This window comes from Microcebus murinus, chromosome 4 (genome assembly GCF_040939455.1).
Source record: "Microcebus murinus isolate Inina chromosome 4, M.murinus_Inina_mat1.0, whole genome shotgun sequence".
In the NCBI taxonomy this organism is placed as follows: domain Eukaryota; kingdom Metazoa; phylum Chordata; class Mammalia; order Primates; family Cheirogaleidae; genus Microcebus; species Microcebus murinus.
This window is the reverse complement of record NC_134107.1, coordinates 63231781-63252863: the sequence shown is the minus strand read 5'-3', so window position 1 is coordinate 63252863 and position 21083 is coordinate 63231781. Positions and strand designations below refer to the sequence as shown.

The following is a 21083-nucleotide window of genomic DNA, read 5'->3' as shown; positions in this document are numbered from 1 at the left end:
TCTGTGATCTTGGGGTTAACAAAGATTTTTACATAAGGCACAAAAAGCTTGACTCATAAAAGAGAAAAATAGACAAAGTAGTCTTTATCAAAATTAAAACTTTTGTTTTTCAAAAGACTCCATTAAGAAAACAAAATGGCAAGTCACAAAATGAGAAAATATTCAAAACCTGTATATCTGACAAGGGTTTGTTTCTGGAGTATATAAAGAACTTTTACAATTCAATAAGAAGACAAGACAAACCCAATTTTTTTTCCAATGGGCAAAAGATTTGAATGTCACCAAAAAAAGACATAGGAATGGCCAATAAGCACATGATCAGATGCTCGTCTGGGAAGTGCAGATTGCAACCTCAGTGAGATTCTGCTTCATCTCCACTGGAATGGCTAAAATAAAAAAGACTAACAATGCCAAGTGTTGGTAAGTATGTGTATGGGCTTGAATCCTGCACTACCTCTGACATTGACATTACATACTAGGTACTCTGGAAAAAAAGAATGATGCTTTACAAAGCACTTTTACATTAGTTACCTCATATGATCACCAAAATAATCCTATAAGGTTACTTCTGAGTAGGGATTGTAAAGAGAGAATCAGCTCATTCATCTCTGCACAGCATACCTAAATATGGCTGATTGGATTGCTGAGGCCAACAGTAACAGCCTTCTGTCTATTCCTTTTTTTTTGAGACAGGGTCTTGCGCTCTCACTTACCAAGGCTAGAGTGCAGTGGCATCATCATAGCTCACTGTAGCCTCAAACTCTTGGGCTCCTGCCTCAGCCTCCTGAGTAGCTGGGACTATAGGTGCACACTACCACGCCTCGCTAATTTTTCTATTTTTTTTGTAGAGATGGGGGTCTTAATCTGCTCAGGGTGGTCCTGACCTCAAGGGATCCTCCCACCTCCAGCTCCCAAAGTGCTAGGATAGGTGCCAGGCCACCGCACCTGGCCTCTTTTTTTCATTTAAAGGGAAACCTGACATAGAGCTACAATAAATTAAGCACCTTGGAGATAAAACTATGAAATTACATATTTATCATTACTCTTCAGGAATAACTGCTATTCATCCTTCAAGTACAGATAATATGTATTCCTGTTAAAATAACTTCAGTTCTCAAAATCCAGGTCTTGCACTGAGCTAAAATAAGTAGCTATTCAGAAAAGTGTCTATTGCCAATGGAGAGAGTTTTGAACTGGCAGTGTCAAGACAAGCAGATTACTTTTTGTCTTTGAAGACAAATTAGTTTCACTGGATTTATTTTCACCCTCCAGCCTGTAGGGCCTCATTCCAGATTCTAGCCAGTGTCTGTTGTCTTATTTCAAGAAGGCTGTTAACCCTGTAACAGATGATGCATTGATGTGAGTCCAGTGCCCTGAAAAGCTATAATTCTGGTGAGGCTTGGGGGCAGTGAAATTTCATTAATGAGATTCCGTAATGAAAGCATCATTGACCCTGCAGCAGTATTCCATAGAAAGGTGGCAGGTAAAAGGTAAAATCAGAAATGTCAGTGGAGAACTTAACCATGATTAATCTTTTCTAAGGCTTCCCTGACTCATTTACCCCAGGGCTTTCTTTGATTGACCAAAGGCAGAATATACAACTTTTAGTTTCACATATACAACTTTGCTCTATAACCACAGAATTCTTTCAAAATTGGCTCAAAATTGCAGAAAGAAGGGTATGCGATACAAAGATGAGTCCCTTAAAGATTGTGACAGAGTTTCCTTCCCTCCCAGGAAGGATCCGTTGGGAATGTGTCAAATACAGGATAGACCAAGTGACCTCTTAAGATTGCCACTGACAGTCACAGAACTCTACTCTGGCACTTAATCTACTTACGAGTATTTACATGTTAGGTTTCCCTTAAATGGGAACATGCCCATTAAGAAGATGGGCTTCTTTCCTGCTGCCAGAGGCTGCCTGGGGGGGGGGGGCCCTTGGTAAAAGAAAAAAAAGGTTTTTTAAGTCAAACTGAGCCCTTCATCATTAAGGTACTTAGAAAAGCTAAGAAACCATTTCTAAAAGCCAAGGGAGAGATGGTATGATATACCAACAGCTCTGCAGTAGCCGACAGCCAGGAATGGGAAGGAGAGCCTCCTTGAGCTCTGGCTTGAGGGAGTATTTTCTCCCTAGCTTCTTTCGGCCTCCAGGGAGCTCCCTTGCACACTGTGTTTGTGTATCTTCTTGTGCCCACTCTGCTGTTTACTGTTTCCCTCCTCTGAGTTGTGAGGGTAATAGGCATCTCACGGAAGTGTGAGGGAGGGTTTAAAGAGATACCACATGTGACGTGCCTGGCACAGTCTCTTGCTATTTTGTGAGGTTTCCATAAGCCTACAGCCCTGGAGGAGAAGCCTCTTTCCAAATCTACCACTTCCAGGTATCCATCCCACAAAAGCAACTCGGGACATCGGAGTAACATAGGCGTTAAGGTCTACATGAAAGTAGTAAAGGCCATAAGACTTCTGCATATTTGGAATTCCCCCACTTGATTCTTGCTCAAAGTGATCACACTGGAGCAGAAGGTCCAGAGGATCTGGGTGCTAGAACGAGTTCTCCTATCCTCTGAGTATCTACTTTGGGCAAGTTTGTTTCCCTTGTTCAACTGCTCTTACTTTATTACTGAAGTAACGATCAGCTTCCCTCTCATGCATCAGCACTACCTGTCATATGCCAGGCACCACGCCACGGTACAGGTGTGGCCTCTGCCTTCTAGGAGCACATGGTCTGATACAAGTGGAAAGACACAGACCAGAATACCTAACCTGAGGCAGAATACAGCGAGTGTTAATGATGAAAGCACAGAGTGTGGTGGGAGCAGAGAGGCAGGAATGATTAAAGGGCAAAGGAGAATTAGGGGCCTATAATGCCTTTGTAGAATGGAAGGCTTCTTTTGGACTTTGTGTAAGATTGCGACTATCAGGGAAGCATTCCTGAGACAGGTGAGTAGTGCAAGCCCGGGGCTAGAGACCTGGAGCTTAGAAAATGTGGGGCATATTTCGGGATGAGTGAGTGGTTTGGGGAGCCAGAGAGGAAGATACTGAGGTAGAGAGAAGTTGGGACATAAGCTAGTGGATTCTAAAGAGGAAATGTTTCGATCAACTGATCCAAATGGTTAGGACAAACCTCAGGAAAAGGGATGGCAACACCACACTTTTGTTTTTTCATGTGTTTACTTACTCTAAATGTGGAAAACTCAAAGTGTTTTTTCCTGTTCTCATTCAGCCACAATAATTATCAATACAGAAGGCTGCTGAGATCAAATACATGGGGTTTCTCCCCACACACCAAGCAGTCAGTTCTGCAGAGCACACCACTGTGTGTCTTCCCATTCTGATGCTGTCTGCCTGAAGATAGCCTCAGAAACCTCAGGTGAAGGGCTCAGCCCCAAAGATAGCCCCCTCCCTCCCACCAGTAGCAAGTCCCAGCCTCTGGAACCTTCCTCCCACTGGCTTCTCCAACCTCTGACCCTCTCTTTGGGTTAGATTAATTTGCTAGAGTAAGTCAGAGAAACACATGCTTAGATTTACCAGCTTATTACAAAGGATATTTTAAAGGATGCAAAAAAATAGCCAGATGAAGAGATACATAGGACAAGAGCAGGCACTTCTGTCCCTGTGGAGTTGGGGTGTGCCGTCCTCCCAGCAGGTGGATGAGTTCCTGTTCACCTTCCATGTGTATGGCTATCCATTAGCTCCCACACCCAGTTTTTTGGTGTTTTTATGGAGGCCTCATAACATAGGCATGATCTATTAAAGCATTGGCTATCACCTCAACCTGCAGCCCCTCTCCTCTCCCGGAAGTCAGGGGATGGGGCTGAAAGTCCCAACCCTCTAATCCTGCTTTGGTCTTTCCAGTGACCAGCTGCCATCCTGAAGCTATCTAGGGGCTGCCAGCCGTCAGTCAATCGTTAGCGTACAAAGAGACATCACTGTGGAGATTCTAAGGATTTTAAGAGTTACATGTCAGGAAATGAGGTCAAAGACTATATATTTTATAATATCACACACATTCAGTTGTTCATTACACAAACATAACATTCATTATTTACTATGAGACAAGCACTGATCTGAGTGTTGAGGAGAGAAAAATTAGTAAGACACAGTTTCTTTCCTCAAGGAAATCAGCCTGTTGGAGGAGACAAGTAACAATGGTAACATGATACCGATAATAATTGCTACCTCTCCAGGAACAAGGTTAAGTAAGTGACTGATAATGCTCGGAGGTAGAGGATATGAGAAACGTTTTAAAAGATGTGCTGTCTGAGCTGAGTTTGAAGGATAAATGGAGCAGGAGCTTGCCAGATTGAAGTAAAGGCCTTCCAGAAACAGCAGACACAGCAAACCCCAGGGGCGTGACTAAGGGGGCAGCTGGAACACTGCAGAGTCGGGTTTGAGGGGATCCTGGAGTGGAGAGGGGAACTAGGGAGAAAATACTGGAGAGATGAGTTGGAAAAGACCCTGGGGTTTGGGCTTGGTCCAAACCGGCATTGAGGCAGTATTGAAAATGTTTAAGCTGAGGAAGTTAGGAAAGTAAATATCAGTAGGATGTAGAGGATCAGAGAGGCCCTGGGCATATGCTAGGGAGATTAGTTACTAGCCTTTAATCCAGAAGAAAAATCAGGAGGAACTGAACTGCGGTGGATTCAGTAGGACCTGATGGGGTTAGTGCATGAGAAATTAAAATGTGAGTAACCCCCAGGTTTCTGGCTTGAGTAACTGGTGCCATTCCCCAAACAAGAGAGTCAGGAGGAGAAGTGGACAAGAGGAGTTGATGAGTTCACCTTGAATATGTTTAAGGTTACTGCAAGATACTTGTGATGCTCTCCCCAACCCTATTCCCACCTTAAAATCCTGCAGAGGATCCCTGTTCCCTTCAGCCCTGGCCTGGCCCCTCCCTTGTCATCCATCAGTCCTGCCTTCTAACGTGCTTGCTCCAGCCTGAGCAGCTTGCAGTTCCTCGAACTTGCCAGGTTATGTTCTACATATTTGTGTCTCTGAAGGCACACCTTTTCCCTTCTCTTGCCTTTAGCCTGGCCAATTGCTGCTCATCCTTCTAGACTTGCTTGGATGTAGCATCTCTGAAGGAGCCTTCCCTGACATTCTCCACTACCACTGCCAGGGAGGGTCAGTATAAATCTGTCAGCAGCCATGTACTCACCCCTACTTGATTGGAATGATTTTCACATGTTACCTCCTCCATACTGTGACACGCTCCCTCCACTCCCCCACCCTCCCGACACCCTGAAGGGCAGGTGGCATCTCTTTATTGTGCCTGACCCTGATGGAAAGTAGGACATCAGCAACTGTTTGTTAAATGAACAAATCCAGATGGGGACATCTGACAGAGAGTGGAAATTTCAAAAGACAACATGAGAGACACCACAGCCAAATGGGAACGGAGTGAACACCTTATGTCTGCCATTGGCTCCCCTGCCCTCCCTAATCAACATAGTCATTCATTATCTAAAGACTGGATGTTCCATCATCTAGGCCCATGGCTGTTGGCTTGGTTACGTGTGTGGAACAGAATAGAAAGGGAGAAGGAACACGCTGGAGGAGCACCAGTGAAGGTTTGGGGCGGGAACCAGAACTCCCAGCCATCAAGAGTGCAGTTTACAGAAGAGGGAGCCTGCCCTACACAACTGTCTCCTTTCCTCCTTTCTAAGCTTCCGGGCCTTATTTTCTAGCACCATCTGGTGGCCACATCTGTAAATAACAAGCTCCCCATGAGCTAAGAGAATTTCTATTCTATAAGGCAAAGTTCCAGGAATTGTTCTCAGAGGGTTATGTATGACTGGCGCCCCTGAAATAGCATGCAAATGTATATGTATTCAAGATTTGCCTTTTGTGGGAGATGGTTTTTATTAGAGCTTTTATTAGATTCTTAAAAATGCCTATGGCCTCCAAAAGGCTGAGAATCGCTGCTATAAAGGATTGAATCTTCCGTTTTTCCCCCAAATAAAAGCCTATGAAAATTCATAATATAAAAGCTAGAAAAGTGGACCTGGATCCCTACTTGTGTAGCACCTCACCCTCCAGTTTCCCAAAGCACCACACAGAACATAGAATCCAGTTTGAAAACCACTCTTGTAAAGCCGAAGGCTTATAGAGCTGCAGAGCCAGGCAGACCCTTAGAAATTGTTGGGAGCCACTAGGTCATCCTTGAGAGGGAACCTTGAGTGAGCTCACAGAACACAGCATCAGCGGGACTGGAATCTGATACAGGCTCCCCTTGTTTGCTGTTCCTCTCTTTGCTGCTTGCCTTATTTCCCAAAACCTAAATTTAAAAAAAAAATAATATGCAACCCTTTTTCTATCCTGAATATAGTTCCCAAACAGGAATACATTTTCTCTGTAGATTTCAGGTAAGAGATATTTCCTCCTCTAAAGGCCTCTCAACCAACCATAATTCATGGTAGAAAATAAACCTATAGCTTACATTTGAATAATTATTTTTTTCAGCATATTATGGGGGTACAATTGTTAAGGTTATGTTTATTGCCATTGCCTCCCCTCTCCCCTGAATAACTGTTTATAACTTACAGCATCACCACCTATGAGCTAGTTTATTTTACACTGGCAAACAGACTCAGAGATAAAATGACTTGTTTGCTGTTTTCTGACACCAACTTAAGGGTTCTTTTCACTGTCTTACAGCGTTTGTATTCAAATGTGTATATTCTGTGGTACTGAAAACAGTGCACAAGTAGGCAGTGTAATTGGCTTATTGATACCTGTTTTGGGTTTGGGGTAAGATCAATCCCTCCTAATCACAGCCATTTGCAGGTGGGGGGAGGAATAAAAACTAATATTGATTGAACATCTGTGTATTAGATATACTAGAGTGTAATTTCTAAACAAGTAAAGCACACATCTGTAGTCCCAGCTGCTCAAGAGGCTGAGGCAGGAGGACCATTTGAGCCCAGGAGTTGAAGGCTACAGTGAGCTGTGAGTGTGCCACTGCACTCTAGCCTGGGTGACAGAGTGAGACCTAATCTGGAAGAAAAAAAATTGAAACATCTACTAGTCTCACTAGGGAGAGGCAAAAAAAAAAAGCAACCTTCAAAGTATATTTTTAATCACTATTTTGCAGATACATAAACTGAAGTTCAGAAAGAGAAAGTGCTTTGTTCAAGGTCACATAGCTAGTACATGGTGAATCCTAGATAAACCTCGGGTCTGCCTAACTCTTTGCACTGCGTTTTTTTCCACCCCAGCTGCCTGCTTGGGCCTTCGAACATCCCAGCCTACCTCCCTGAGACAGTCGTTGGCTTTTCTCACGCCCCTGCCCTTTTCCTTCTTGCTCTCTTTTAGGAGTGCCAGCTTCTCTCAGGGCACCAGGGCCTCGTTTCTCATGAGGAGTGACACAGCTGTACAGAAACTTGCCCAGGGCAACGGACACTGTGTCAACGGGGTCAGTGGTCAAGTCCATGGTTTCTATAGCCTTCCCAAGCCGAGCCGGCATAATACAGAATTCAGAGACAGTGCCTACGACCTCCCCCGGAGCCTGGCCTCCCATGGCCACACCAAGGGCAGCCTCACCGGCTCCGAGACAGATAATGAAGATGTGTACACCTTCAAGACACCCAGCAACACCCTGTGCCGGGAGTTTGGGGACCTCCTGGTAGACAACATGGACGTTCCGGCCACCCCACTTTCAGCCTACCAGATCCCTAGGACATTCACTCTGGATAAGAACCACAATGCCATGGCAGTGGCCACCCCTGGGGATTCAGCCATAGCTCCCCCACCCCGGCCCCCCAAGCCAAGTCAGGCAGAAACACCACGATGGGGCAGCCCTCAGCAGAAACCTCCGGTCGGTGAGAATAACAGATCTGTCTCTGTCGCTGCCACCATCCCCAGGCGCAATACTCTCCCGGCAATGGACAACAGCCGACTTCACCGAGGTCAGTATAAGCCATAGCTGAGACGCGGTACCACAGGGCTTTTCAGTGGTTTGCTAGTGCTTGGTCATCCATGGCCAAAAGAGATGTAAGAACCATCCAGGTCACTGATACTCATGAGTTTAGGCATCTTCTACCCAGATCCTTTACCAGTTGGTCCTCTAGCACCAGATGCTACTAGCAGGCAGCCACAATGGCAAAAGTATAGCAGACCCTGCCTGAGGGAAGTTAATATTCTACTAAGGGAGACAGAACATTCTTGGTTAACCACAGTACAACATATTATGGGTTTGGAAGTCCAAATCATAGTATTTTATTCATTTATAAATCAACTCAAAGATTTAAAAAATAAAAGATCAGTCTAAACTGGAGCCAAACCTATGTGGACTAACAGACTATTTAAAACAAAATGAGATCTTCAGAATATTTTCTAAGCTACACTTGAGTCTCTTTAGTTGAAGTCTGAACTTCTATTTGAAGTACCTAAATTCTGTTATCATTTGTTTTCCACTGAAAGTATTCCAACTCTGCATGTAACCTCCTCTGTTTGATGAAAAAAATAGAACAATATTAATTCCTTTAATTTTGCATCTTGCTTTAAAGCTTGCAAAGTCTATTCTAATCCATCCTGTTGTTTAAGCCAAGCAGAGAGTTTTGTGGGACAAAGCCTCATTGTCTCCATTTCTCATGAGGTCCCCGGTAGTTAAGAGACTTACTCAGGGCTGCAGAGCCATCAGTGGCAGAGACGAGACTCAGGCCCCTGGGGTCCTGGTTCCTGGTGTAGAACTCTTTGCATTCTTTCATTGCGTCAACGCTCTGAGCAGTCACCTGTGCTTTGGAACTGAGATGATGGAGACATACATAAAACACATTTCTGCCCTTCAGAGCTCACATCTAGTTGGAAAAATAAAACCAACATGTGTAAATTAGGATGAGTATGTTACTGTACTCACTCGTTCACAGAGGTGATGGCTGGGGTGCGGGGACAGGTGGTAAGTGCTCTAGCTGTCAGAGGAGAGGTGCATAAATGAGGGCAGCAGTCGTCAGGGAGGGATTCTCTGCAGATGCTAACATTGGAGCTAGATCTAGAGGCCCAGAAGGAATTTTTGAACTGAGGAGTGATGTATTGGAAGTAATACCTCGTCATTTGGGGTTGAGAATAGTATCTTCCAGAGTATCAGTAAGACCCTGAGCAACACTGGTGAGGGTAAGGGCAGTGTCAGCACATGGACCAACTGTGAGTATGTGTGGCTCTTCCTTCCCGTGTCATAGCTTCTTCCTGTGAGACCTACGAATCCCCCCAGCGTGGCGGAGAGGGTGCAGGCCGGTCTGCTGCGTCCATGAGTGATGGAGTCAGTTCTTTCTTGGTGAGTGCAATTTAACCATGGGTCCTCAGGCCAGCTCAGGTGGGTAAAGATCACACCCATGAAACTAAAAGCACGGCACCAAAAGAATGATGGCATCTCCCTCTTAGGACTCTGCCTAGATTCTTGTCTCAGTTCAGAACCCTGGGATAAGTTTTTGGACAATTAAGATACACATATGCAAGTCTGGAAGAAATGTATGTACTTAGGTAGACTGGATTATGAGGTTCACCAACCCTACAGATAAGCACAGGGAGTCTAAGATGCAATAGACTCAGGATCTGAGGTGGCAGACCTTCTAAGGTGGCAGCCCTACCCACGAGGTCTCACCTGGAGGAGAGATGCTGCAGTGTGAGACTCCAGCCAGGAGTGGTACTCAGAGTCAGGCCAGGTGGCACAATGATGGCTTGAGTGTGGGATCTCTGGCCACTCACTAAAAAGGGCTGACCACAGTTCTCCAAAGAAGAAAGCAGCCCAGGGCCTGGCTTCAGGCCCATTGGAGAGAAAGTGAAAATTAGGTAACCAAAGCAGAAGCAGCTTGGTTGTAAGTCTGGGCAGATAGGGCAGGGGTTGGAGGAAGGCTCTAGCCAGGGTTGCTGCATTACACAACTCTGTGGCAGCTCTCCCTCCAGCTTGGTGGTCACCTAGGGATCCTGGGTGAGCCTCGGGCCCTTCCATGGCCAAGACTCCTAATAGTGCTCCTTGGCCTGATCAGGGCCTGAGATGCTGACCTGCCAATGGTGAGTCTAAACTTGAGGGAGAAGGCAGGTCCTGAACCCAAACTACACAGCCCTTGACGTGTGCTCCCCCCAGCCTTGGCGTGGCATCTAGAAACCCAAGTGGATCCAGCCACCAAGGATAATTTATATTCTAAATGTCACAGATTATAAGTGGACGCCCAAGAGGTCATGAAAGCTGGAAGGGACCCACAGATGTCATTTCTTCCTGTCTTCCACTCTGCTTTCCTATTTGGTCTTCTGAAGTCTCCCTTATAGCCTCAAAGTGTAGCTAACTCAGACATGACTTTTCTTGCCTTGTATACAGCTTCTCACCCCCTTCTTGTTTCTTCTTGCAAGTGACAGCTGTATTCTTTCACGCTCCCTCTCCCTAGCCAGGGAAAACAGTTGTGGGCCGATCAGATAGCACCAATTCTGAAGACAACTACGTGCCCATGAACCCAGGTTCCTCCACCCTCCTGGCCATGGAGCGAGCAGGTGATAATTCCCAGAGTGTCTACATCCCCATGAGCCCAGGGCCCCATCACTTTGACCCACTTGGCTACCCATCCACAACTCTTCCTATGCACCGAGGCCCCAGCCGAGGAAGTGAGATCCAGCCACCCCCTGTCAACCGCAACCTCAAACCTGACCGGAAAGGTAAGTCCACTCTTTGCCCTGTCCCATGTCTGCACACTATCCAGGGACTACTTGCGTTTGCTTAGGAATCAGGTGGTTGCTGGACTTGGGGTATATGACTTTGGGCAAATCATGTAAATTCTCTAAGCCTTAGTTTTCTTATCTGTAAAATGGGGATGGTAATCCCTGCCTCCCAGGTTTGCTTTGAAGGACAGCATCTGGGATAGTACCCTGGCACCCAGCAGGTGTTGAGTAAACTTAGATCTGTGCCCTCTGCATGTAGAATAAGAAGACATGCTGGAGTTCAAGTTCCAGTCTGCCAGTACCTCTCCCTCCTGGCTTTGGATCAGCAACAGGGATTCAGAGGGAAGAGCAGGATAACTGGGCAGAGAGAGCCCCTTGTGGGTCTGGTCAACAGAGAATTCAGATTTCAGTGTGTGGCCAGATTCGGACAATGTGAATAGGAAAGCGAACTCAGGGCGTTGGCCTCTTAGGGGACCTGGAGAGGGACTTTGGGAGAGTGGGAGGCATTCTTTTAAGGGGATAAGAAACAAATAGAAGGCTTGCTTCTACCTCTGGAGCTTTTCAAAGGGTTAGAGGAGATGCAGGGGTTTCCTCCAGCCACAGGTCATGGACAACTCTACTATCATCTCTGAGTTCTACAGTATTTTTACAAATGGAGATGGACCCTGATGACTCTCACCCTCTTTTCCCTTTTTCATATGTTGTTTGAGTTCCCTTTCCCTCCTTGGTGCTTATGGTTCAGACCCTTTAGCCAAACCCTTGTGAACAACAGTATTTTTTTTTTTGAGACAGAGTCTAGCTTTGTTGCCCAGGCTAGAGTGAGTGCCGTGTCGTCAGCCTAGCTCACAGCAACCTCACACTCCTGGGCTCAAGCAATCCTGCCTCAGCCTCCCGAGTGGCTGGGACTACAGGCATGCGCCACCATGCCCGGCTAATTTTTTCTATATATATATATATTAGTTGGCCAATTAATTTCTTTCTATTTATAATAGAGACTGGGTCTCGCTCTTGCTCAGGCTGGTTTCGAACTCCTGACCTCGAGCAATCCGCCCGCCTCAGCCTCCCAGAGTGCTAGGATTACAGGTGTGAGCCACCGTGCCCAGCCTGAACAACAGTATTTTAGTCTTCAGTTCTTACCATTCCCTCTGATCACTGAGCCTTTGGATAAAACCTCATGTAGCCATGGAGCACGGTTTTGTTGGAAAAGATGACTTTGCTCTAACTGCACCTCTACTTCTGACTCCTCCACCGGTGGGTTGGCAGTAAGGCAGGGTAGAAGTTTTCTCATTTCTCTGTGACCAGATTGTGAATATTTCTATATGGATTTTCTATTATTAATGTTACTGTAGTTCACTGTTTAAAAATAAAAATTCTGAATACATAAAAAGAAAACAAAAAACAAATTCCAGTGTGTGGAATTTACCTTCCTCCACTGTGGCTTGCACAGCCCTGTCCAGGAGCAATAGGGAGTGGTCATGGTGACCATCTTCACTTCAAATACGATCTCTTGTTTTTTTTGTTTGTTTGGGGTTTTTTTTTGAGACAGAGTCTCACTTTGTTGCCCAGGCTAGAGTGAGTGCCGTGGCGTCAGCCTAGCTCACAGCAACCTCACACTCCTGGGCTAAAGCAATCCTTCTGCCTCAGCCTCCCGAGTAGCTGGGACTACAGGCATGCGCCACCATGCCCAGCTAATTTTTCTATATATATTAGTTGGCCAATTAATTTCTATTTATAGTAGAGACGGGGTCTCGCTCTTGCTCAGGTTGGTTTCGAACTCCTGACCTCGAGTAATCCGCCCACCTCGGCCTCCCAGAGAGCTAGGATTACAGGCGTGAGCCACCGCGCCCGGCCTGCGATCTCTTGTTTTTATGTAAAGTCATAAATCTAGGGAGAAAAATCTGTCGTCAAACCATTAGTCCCCATTTTGGATTCTGAAAATATGATTATCGTAGATATGGCAGAAAAAAATATAATTTGGAATCTGAAGACATGACTTCAAGACCTGTCAAGGATTATAAAACCTTGCTGAGCCTGTGTTTCCCTGTGTAAAACTGAATGACTGTGAAGGCCTTTATGAACATGCTTGTGTGTTACACGTAAGTATCATATACGTGTGTGTGGCATTATTATTATTATTGGCTAATTACTGGACTTTCTCTTCCTGCTCCAGCAAAGCCAACACCACTTGACCTGAGAAACAACACCGTCATCGATGAGCTCCCCTTCAAATCCCCTATCACCAAGTCTTGGTCTAGGGCCAAGTGAGTGTCTGTGTGTGGAGGGGAAGGTTGGAGTCGGGGGTTAGGGGAGATGAGTGGAATGGTCGCTGGCCTGGGGGCCTGGACAGCTGGATTCTGATGCTTTGGATGTCATTAGCTGATCCTGTCTCCTGATCTCTTGGGGTTTGGTTTCCTCAGCTGTAACAGGGATTATTATACCTGCCTTGTATCAGATCTTAATCTGATGGAGTGTGAAGCTCTGATGGTTGAGGTCTGGGTGTTTGAGGGTCGGCGCCCAGCTGGAGGCTAAGAAACAGCAGCCATGAGACTTCCCAGGGTTTACTGTTTGTCTCCCTCCCCAATAGCCACAGCTTCAACCCCAGTTCCTCCCAGTACTGCCGCCCTATCTCCACTCAGAGCATCACCAGCACGGACTCGGGAGACAGTGAAGAAAACTATGTCCCTATGGTAAGTCCTTGGGGGTTTGAATGACTAGAATGACTCCTATCAGAGTTCCCTGGTACCCACCGCCCAGTTCCCTACTTTCCAGCTTAGCTAGCTCACCCCAGCCTAGGGACTCCTTGCATTGTGATTTACTCTCCTGCTACAGATCCTTCTTGAGCACAAGAATCAAGGAATGGGAGTTGTCATTAGATGTAAGGAAGACATGGCCCCTGCCCCAAGAAAGTCTCAGTCTTAAAGAGCTGGAATGGCCTGCCTCTCTCATGGCTGTGACACAGGTGGCATGAGCCATGACCTTGGAGAGGCAGAGCTGGGGGTACCTACTCAGTGATGAGAGACACACGTGCATAACTCAATGTGCTGAAGGCCATAATAGAAGTATAAACATAGGCAGAGTATGATAAGTTTCTTCCCTAAGATTTTCATTGAAAAGGATTTAGCTGCCCGGCACCTGCTAGTCACCAAATCAACTGAATAAAGCAGCCAACAAACAACACAGGACTATCACCTTTCTCATTAGAATAAGACTTCAGGGCCAGGCTCGGTAGCTCAAGCCTGTAATCCTAGTACTTTGGGAGTCCGAGGCGGGTAGATCGTTTGAGCTCAGGAGTTCAAGACCAGCCTGAGCCAGAGTGAGACCCCATCTCTACTAAAAGTAGAAAGAAATACTTAGACAGCTAAATATATACAGAAAAAATCAGCTGGGCATGGTGGTGCACGCATGTAGTCCCAGCTACTCGGGAGGCTGAGGCAGGAGGATTGCTTTGAGCCCAGGAGTTTGAGGTTGCTGTAAGCTAGGCTGGCGCCGTGGCACTCTAATCCGGGCAACAAAGTGAGACTCTGTCTCAAAAAAAAAAAGAATTCAGGAGAGTCCTAGATAAGGTGTGCTCTTCTAGAGCAGGAACCTGGGTGGAGGCAGGACGCCAGCGCGTGTCGTCTGAAGAACTGCTGAAGAAACAGGGCTTCGTGCGGCCTGGAGACGAGGCGAGTGCTCAGATCCCGGAGGAGCCGGGTGGATGGAGCCCGCCGCTTCCCTGTGACTGCCCACGCTAGGCCACGGGTGGGAGTTTCAGACGAGCTGATTTGGGGCAACAGAAGAAAATTTCCAACATCCAGTGCACAAAGGAAATGTGCTCCCTTTTTACTTTTTTTTTTTAATTTTTATGGCTGCCTGATAGTTGAATATCTTTATAGGGTACATGTGATGTTTTGATACAGACATACAATGTGAATTAATCAAATCGGGGTAATTGGAATATCCATCACCTCAGGCATTTATCATTTCTTTGCATTAGTAACATTCCAATTCCACTCTTTCAGTTATTTTAAAGTATTTCCTAACTTATTGTTGATTATAGTTACTTTGCAGTGCTATTAAATATTGTTCATTCTATCTATATATATTTTTGCACCCATTAACCTACCCCCCCCCCTTTATCCTCCCCTCCCTGCTACCTTCCCAGCCTCTGGTAACCATCATTCTACTCTGTCTCCATGAGATCAATTATTTTTAATAGTTAGCTCCCACATATGAGTGAGAACATGCAAATTTGTCTTTCTGTACTTGGCTTATTTTACTTAACATGTTTCCAGTGCCATCCGTGTTGTTTCGTCCATGGCAGGATTTCATTCTTTTTATGGCTGTATAACAATCCATTGTGTATACGTACCACAGTTTCTTTATCCATTCATCTGTTGATGGACACATTCTGGTCAATTCCAAAGCGTGGCTATTGTGAGTAGTGCTGGGATGCACTATTAATGCACATGGGAGTGCAAATGTCTTTTCAATATACTAATTTCCCCTCCTTTGGATATATACCCAGCAGTGAGATTGGTGGATCATATGGTAGTTCTATTTTTAGTTTTTTGAGGAACCTCCATAGTGCTTTCCATAGTGGTTGCACTAATTTACATCCCACCAATAATGTGAAAGGGTTCCCCTTTATCCACATGCTCGCCAGCATTTGTTATTGCCTGTCTCTTCGATGAAAGCCATTTTAACTGGGGTGAGATGATAGCTCATTGTGGTTTTGATTTTCATTTCTCTGATGACTAGTAATGTGTGCTCCGTTAAGGCCCAGCAAGCAAAGGCTGAGTGTCTCAGGAGAGAGACTGTGGATGAGATTTGGCCCAATGCTCTATAAAGGAGGCAGCATGGTACATGGGATTAGCATAGGCCTGGGAGTCAGAAAACAGACCTGATTGTCATCACACACCAGCTATGCCATGGGCATAGTCACTTCAATTCCCTGAAAGTAAAGTGAATTGTGGTTTTATCTTTGTTTTAAATAATGGAGCAGTAATGATACTGACATCATAGGATTGTTGTGAGGATTAAAATGAGAACATGGAAAGTCCCTAGGTAGGTGCATGGCTCAGAGTAGGGCTCAGTAAACCAGCAGCTCTTATACTCAGAAGTGTGTTTTTCTGGATCGTGGATTAGTCTGTTTCCTAAACTCACTAACGGTTTTTTTCTCCTTGTGATAGCAAAACCCAGTGTCTGCATCTCCCGTTCCCAGTGGCACCAACAGTCCAGCCCCTAAGAAGAGCACGGGCAGCGTCGATTATCTGGCCCTGGATTTCCAGCCAAGCTCCCCAAGTCCCCACCGCAAGGTGCCTGGGGTGGGAGTGGGGGGTCAGTCAGAGCTCTCGGGACCCCTAGGGGAGAGATCATGGGGGCCAGGGTACCTTCAGCACTGGACAACAGCACCCAGCCTCCCTCCCACTTCAGTACCAGCTTCTGACTCAACTGTGCTTTAGCCTGGGTCTTGGAGCACAGGTTCCCACAGTCCATAGACCCTCTGATATCAGTCAGCCATCCCCTTGTAGAGATGGGCACGAGTGCACAGAGACCTGATCTGCTCAATGTTATGGAGTGAAGCAGTGGCATATCCAAGACTTGGGGATCCTGCCTCCTGGTTTCAGGGTCTTATTTAAGGAGGATGTGCTGTTTGGGTGGGTCCCAGAGCCCTGCCATTGATACAGTGGGTTTCAGAAGGGATTTCCAGGCCTAGATAGCCTCCTAAGCAAGCACACTGAGCTAACTGTCTAGACAGCAGGGTGGGGAGCTCCACCCAGCACAGTTCCTCCCACAGGGTAGTTGTGAAGGCTCATCAAGGTGACACACATAAAGCCCTATGGCTGATGGTTGTTGACACCAAGCAAATTCTTTCCCCTGGACGAGAGGCCAGAGGGAGATGGGTGAAGGCAGAAATGAAGACCTGATCTCATCCACCAGGGCCAAGGATGGGCCTGGATCCTCCTAGGAGCTGGGAAATAAGAAGCCTGGCAGGTGGTGTCCAGCAGGAGGGACAATTAATTTGGAGTTCAGGCTTTAAAGCCCACATTCAGAAGAAGACAGGCTCCTAAGGCCGGTCAGAGTGGCAAGCAGAGGCCCCCTTTTCTAACCCTTGAGATCACTGGGGAAGTTCCCACTCTCTTCCTCCTCATCCTCCTCTCCTCACTGGAAACTCACAGCCACTCTTTTTCCCACTCTGTCCCCTCAGCCATCCACTTCCTCTGTCACTTCCGATGAGAAGGTGGACTATGTCCAGGTGGACAAGGAGAAGACCCAGGCCCTGCAGAACACCATGCAGGAGTGGACAGACGTGCGGCAGTCCTCAGAGCCTTCCAAGGGCGCCAAGCTGTGACCAGAGGAGGGGCCACCAAGCCCAGGGAGGGGCCGGGAGGCAGTGTCTCCAGAGCTGGCCCTCCCTCCTCCCCTCCCCCCACCTTTCTTCTCTGCCACTCTCAGCCTTCAAAGCACTTGACATCAGGGACCCTGAACCGTTTCCCTGGGTGGTTAGGGCCTGACCAAGGCACTTCCTCTGCCTGCTCAGGGCCCACTTCTGATTTTTATCAGTAATGGCCATGCCTCCACTCACCTTAGTTAGGAGCTATTGCCAAAAAGCATCCTTCAACCTCTTCCTGGCCTTTAGACCTGACTATCTACCAGATGTTTGGAGAGAGGGGTTGGGGCCCTGAGCCAGATTCCACACTTCACATTCGGTCGCAGCTCTCAGCCCTCTTCCCTCCAGCCACTGGGCTACCTCTCCTTCAGTCCCAGAAGAAGACAAGTCGTCTCACTGACCCAGGGAGCCAAGGACCAGCAGACCAAAGTGGATATGGACTTTTTCATCCCTGTATTTCTTGGTGGGGGGAGGCAAGGCCAGGCCACCAAAAGATGAAGTAGTTGAGAAGAAAAGCCAGAGGTGATCCTGAGGGGCAAAGGAATTACATCCCCAGATGCAGAAGAGCAGTTGATACCCACAGGGGTCCCCTACTTTCAGGCCAAGACCATGGCGGGGCAGCAGTGTGGGTGGACAGGCAGAAGGATGATGGACAAAAGGAAGGGAGAAGTGATGGTGGGCAGCCAAGAAGGAGCAGGGTTTGCAGCTCAGAACATGGAGGTGACAAGGAAAATGTGGGGTCAGGGTCCCCTAAATTCGGGAGCCACAGGCCCCCCTTGCCACTCTGACAATGCCACTCTGAGCCAGAGGGCAATATTCTTCCCCAGTCCCCCCTGGAGGGGGCCCCCACTGCACCCAGGAGCTCCACACAGGAGGCGGCTCAGACCAGGCTGGATGGCAGCCCCAGCTGTAGTGCAGGATTGCCAGCATGGTAGGAGTTAGGGGAGGCGGGAGGGAGCGTGGTACAGAGGCAGGTGATGCAGGGACTGAAGGGGAACCTTGGGACAGGAAGGGTTGGGCAGGGGCACAGGGCAGTCCAGTGCCCTGCAGTGGGGGTGGTGCAGCTGCAGCCAGTGAGTTTCTGGGAAGTGGACAGTGTGGCAGGGGGAGGGATCAGAGGTGGCCTGATAGGACATGAGCCAAGAGGCCAGGGCCATGCAGCAAACAGGGAAATATATCCAAAGGGCCTGGTGGATTGCCCCGGGCAGTGCATAGGCAGGGTGGAACAGAAAGTGAGCGATGTGCATGGCAGCATGACATGAGGGCCACTCCCAGGACGGAGGGACAGCAGGTCAGGCAGGGTAAGGGTGGGCAGGGCAGAACTGTGCCTAGAGGACCACACATGGTAGAGCTGATGGACTGGGATATGTGTTAGGTCCTGGGGCAGGAACATACCTGTCCTGGTGCCAGGCCACGAGGGTTTCCTCAGCCCACCTCCCCCTGTTGCTCCCTAGCATCCTCCCAGGTGCCACATAGGACTCTTGGCTACAGGGATGGGAGAAGCCAACCTTCTCCTTCCAAGGCTCAAAAGGTCATCATATCAGCAGGGACTGGAGGTAGGGTATCACCCGAGGCTCTTTCTCCTATGCCTAGGAAGGAAGGATCTGAATTTTTTATGTTCAAAGTTCTTGACCAAATGTTCAAGAGTTTCAGAGGCAACAGGGCGGACCAGACTTACCCTAGGGTGGACAGACTGTCTCCCTCTAAAAAAAAGACTTCCCACCATGTCCGATGAGGGCGGCCACCCACTCCCCTTTCAGCTCCTGTGAGCTCGCTCACTTCCCCAGACCCATGGCCTAGCCTTTCTCTAAGGAGCCATCCTGGGAGCAGTACGTGCCCTGTGGTAGCTCCTCTCCTCTTAGCTTCAGTTCAGATCAACTCCAGAAGTATTTATTAATGGCTGCTGTGGCCAGATGCTGGCTTAGGCACCAAGCATAAAGGAATTAATCAGACTTTGTCCCTGAACTTGAGATGGTCACAATCCGTGAGAAAAAGACACAAGACAGTGTTGATGGCCACCAGAGAGAGAGAGACTTAGGGTGCTGATGGAGCGTGAAGGAAGTAAAGACTGTTTCTCAGGGAGGTTGGTGCAAGAGGCAGGAGTAGGGAAGAGATGGGGGAAGGTGGATTCTAGGAAAAGGGAGTGCCTGAGAGCCTTACAGTTGGATAGGTTGGGTTTTTATGGGGAAGGCAGGCAAGGCCTGGGTCCAGTGATAGGGGAAGGAAGGAGAAACATGGAAAGCTTCATGTTTGGGGAACAAAAAGACCTTTGGGAATATAGGTCCAGCCACTCAGCTGAAATGGTAGTGGTGACTCTGGCTACACTGGGCAGGGTTTGCAGGGTACTGGTTTACTCTGCACAGCACTGACAGTGTCCCTTTAAGGCCTTCTACAAGGGGTCCCAGATGGCAGAGCTTTTAACTGGTACCTCCCATGCCCCCAGCAGGCTACAAATGGGTCCAGGTATAGCCACCCTCAGTTTATAGCCCCAGTAGCCTCCCATGAAAATACGAGCATGCTCTGAACATGCCACGATGTGAATGAAACTGGTTGGAGTCTTCAGAGACTGAGGTGCTCAAATCTAATCTCCAAGAGGCCTCCTTCCAGCTCTTGGTTCCTGTAACTATCAAAACCTTTAGGGTGGAAGTGTACGTAGAGATGGAAAGAAGGACAAGATAAAAAATCTGGCTTTTGAAAGCAGAGCTCTGGCTTAACAAGCCCCAAACCACCAGCTGTGTCTAGCATGTACCCACCCCCCACAAAAAGGAAGTCAACTCAGTTTAAAAAACTTGGTCCTTTGGCCGATCCGTGGGTCAAAGTGTACCTTTCCTGAGGGACTGAGATCGCAGAACAGGGATGCTTGCTTAACCCAGCACAGCTCTCACAAGGACACATCCTGCCTAGGGCTCTCCAGAGGGGCCTTCTTCACCCACTCCCAGCGCCACCTCTGCAAGGTTAAAGTTGAGTGGAACAATGAAAAAAGAGGAAGCTGGTGTCTCCCTAGGTCCTTGCTTTGCCATCTGCGAAATGGGTGGTTGGAGCAGATGGTCTGAGGTCCCTTCTACAGCTGATGCCCAGCTGCTTCGAGTGGGAACTCCCTGCTGTACATTCTCTCTTGAGGGTCTGCGTCACCCCGGTCCCCTCCCTAGCTTGATTTTGGTAACTTCATTTGAAGCCATTAAAATATGCCCCTTTCCTAGGACAAAAGCACAACCATTTTGAAGCTGTTGGAGCACGAGCTCAATTGGTCTGCCCTGTGGCCCCTTTACCTGCTACAGAGCTAGTCTCAGCCCCATGCCTTGGGCCCAGGCCTGCCCACCCACACCCCTTTGCCAGAGCTCTGGAAGAGTGCAAGAGAGGGAAATTAGTACTCCCTTCCCATCCAGCTCTTCATCTGTAAAATGTGAGGGAAGCAAGGCTATGCTCCAAAGGCCTGGGGGGGCTATCGTCCTGAGCCTCGCCAAGCTCTCTGGGGCCTGGGACCATGATGGGCTACCTACCGAGGGGCCCACTGGGGATTCAGGCTGTTGTGTGATATCTGGTGATGTGTGTTCTCGTGTATTTGTTGGCTACTTGTGTCTTAAAATTTAGAACCATTTCGCACAGAATTGTTGCCATTTGTTGGGAAGAGAAAATGGGCTAGAGCAAGCCCAGTCTTAAGTTCTTGTCTTGTTACCATTCAAAATTGACATTTAATTTTTTAAATCACTGTTGGTGCCTAATCACTTAAGTTATTAATTTATTCTGTTTTCTTTTTTTAAAAAAAATTGTAACATATTTATCCTGTTGGTAGGTCTAGGGGTGGGGTGGGAATGTGTTCAAGGGGGTGATATTTTTGCTGTGGTGACACATGGTACAGGCCTGGAGCTTGCAGGTCCCTTTTTACTGTGGTGTTGGAGCAGGACAATAATAAAGTCCATTAGAAACGCAACTCGGAGCAGGCTGCCAGAGTCCGTCTCATCTGAGGGGGCTGGGCACTGGACCCCACACTCCCATCCCATCGTGAGGGCGAGAACGATCCCGGGCATGGGATGGTGCCGGGGGAAAGGACCTGGGTGCCGGC

The 21083-nt window shown here is 47.7% G+C and overlaps 1 protein-coding gene across 1 annotated transcript in view; it reads left to right on the top strand.

Moving 5' to 3' along the window:
• Nucleotides 1-20957, top strand: part of GAB2 (GRB2 associated binding protein 2) — a 169268-nt gene extending 148311 nt beyond the window's left edge. The window contains exons 4-10 of the mRNA XM_012744520.3: nucleotides 7315-7907; nucleotides 9177-9271; nucleotides 10380-10644; nucleotides 12818-12908; nucleotides 13232-13334; nucleotides 15819-15944; nucleotides 16838-20957. Of these exons, the coding sequence (XP_012599974.1) occupies nucleotides 7315-7907; nucleotides 9177-9271; nucleotides 10380-10644; nucleotides 12818-12908; nucleotides 13232-13334; nucleotides 15819-15944; nucleotides 16838-16981 (1417 nt within the window). The 3' untranslated portion in view covers nucleotides 16982-20957. The remainder of the gene's footprint in view (nucleotides 1-7314; nucleotides 7908-9176; nucleotides 9272-10379; nucleotides 10645-12817; nucleotides 12909-13231; nucleotides 13335-15818; nucleotides 15945-16837) is intronic.
• The last annotated feature ends 126 nt before the right edge of the window (nucleotides 20958-21083 follow it).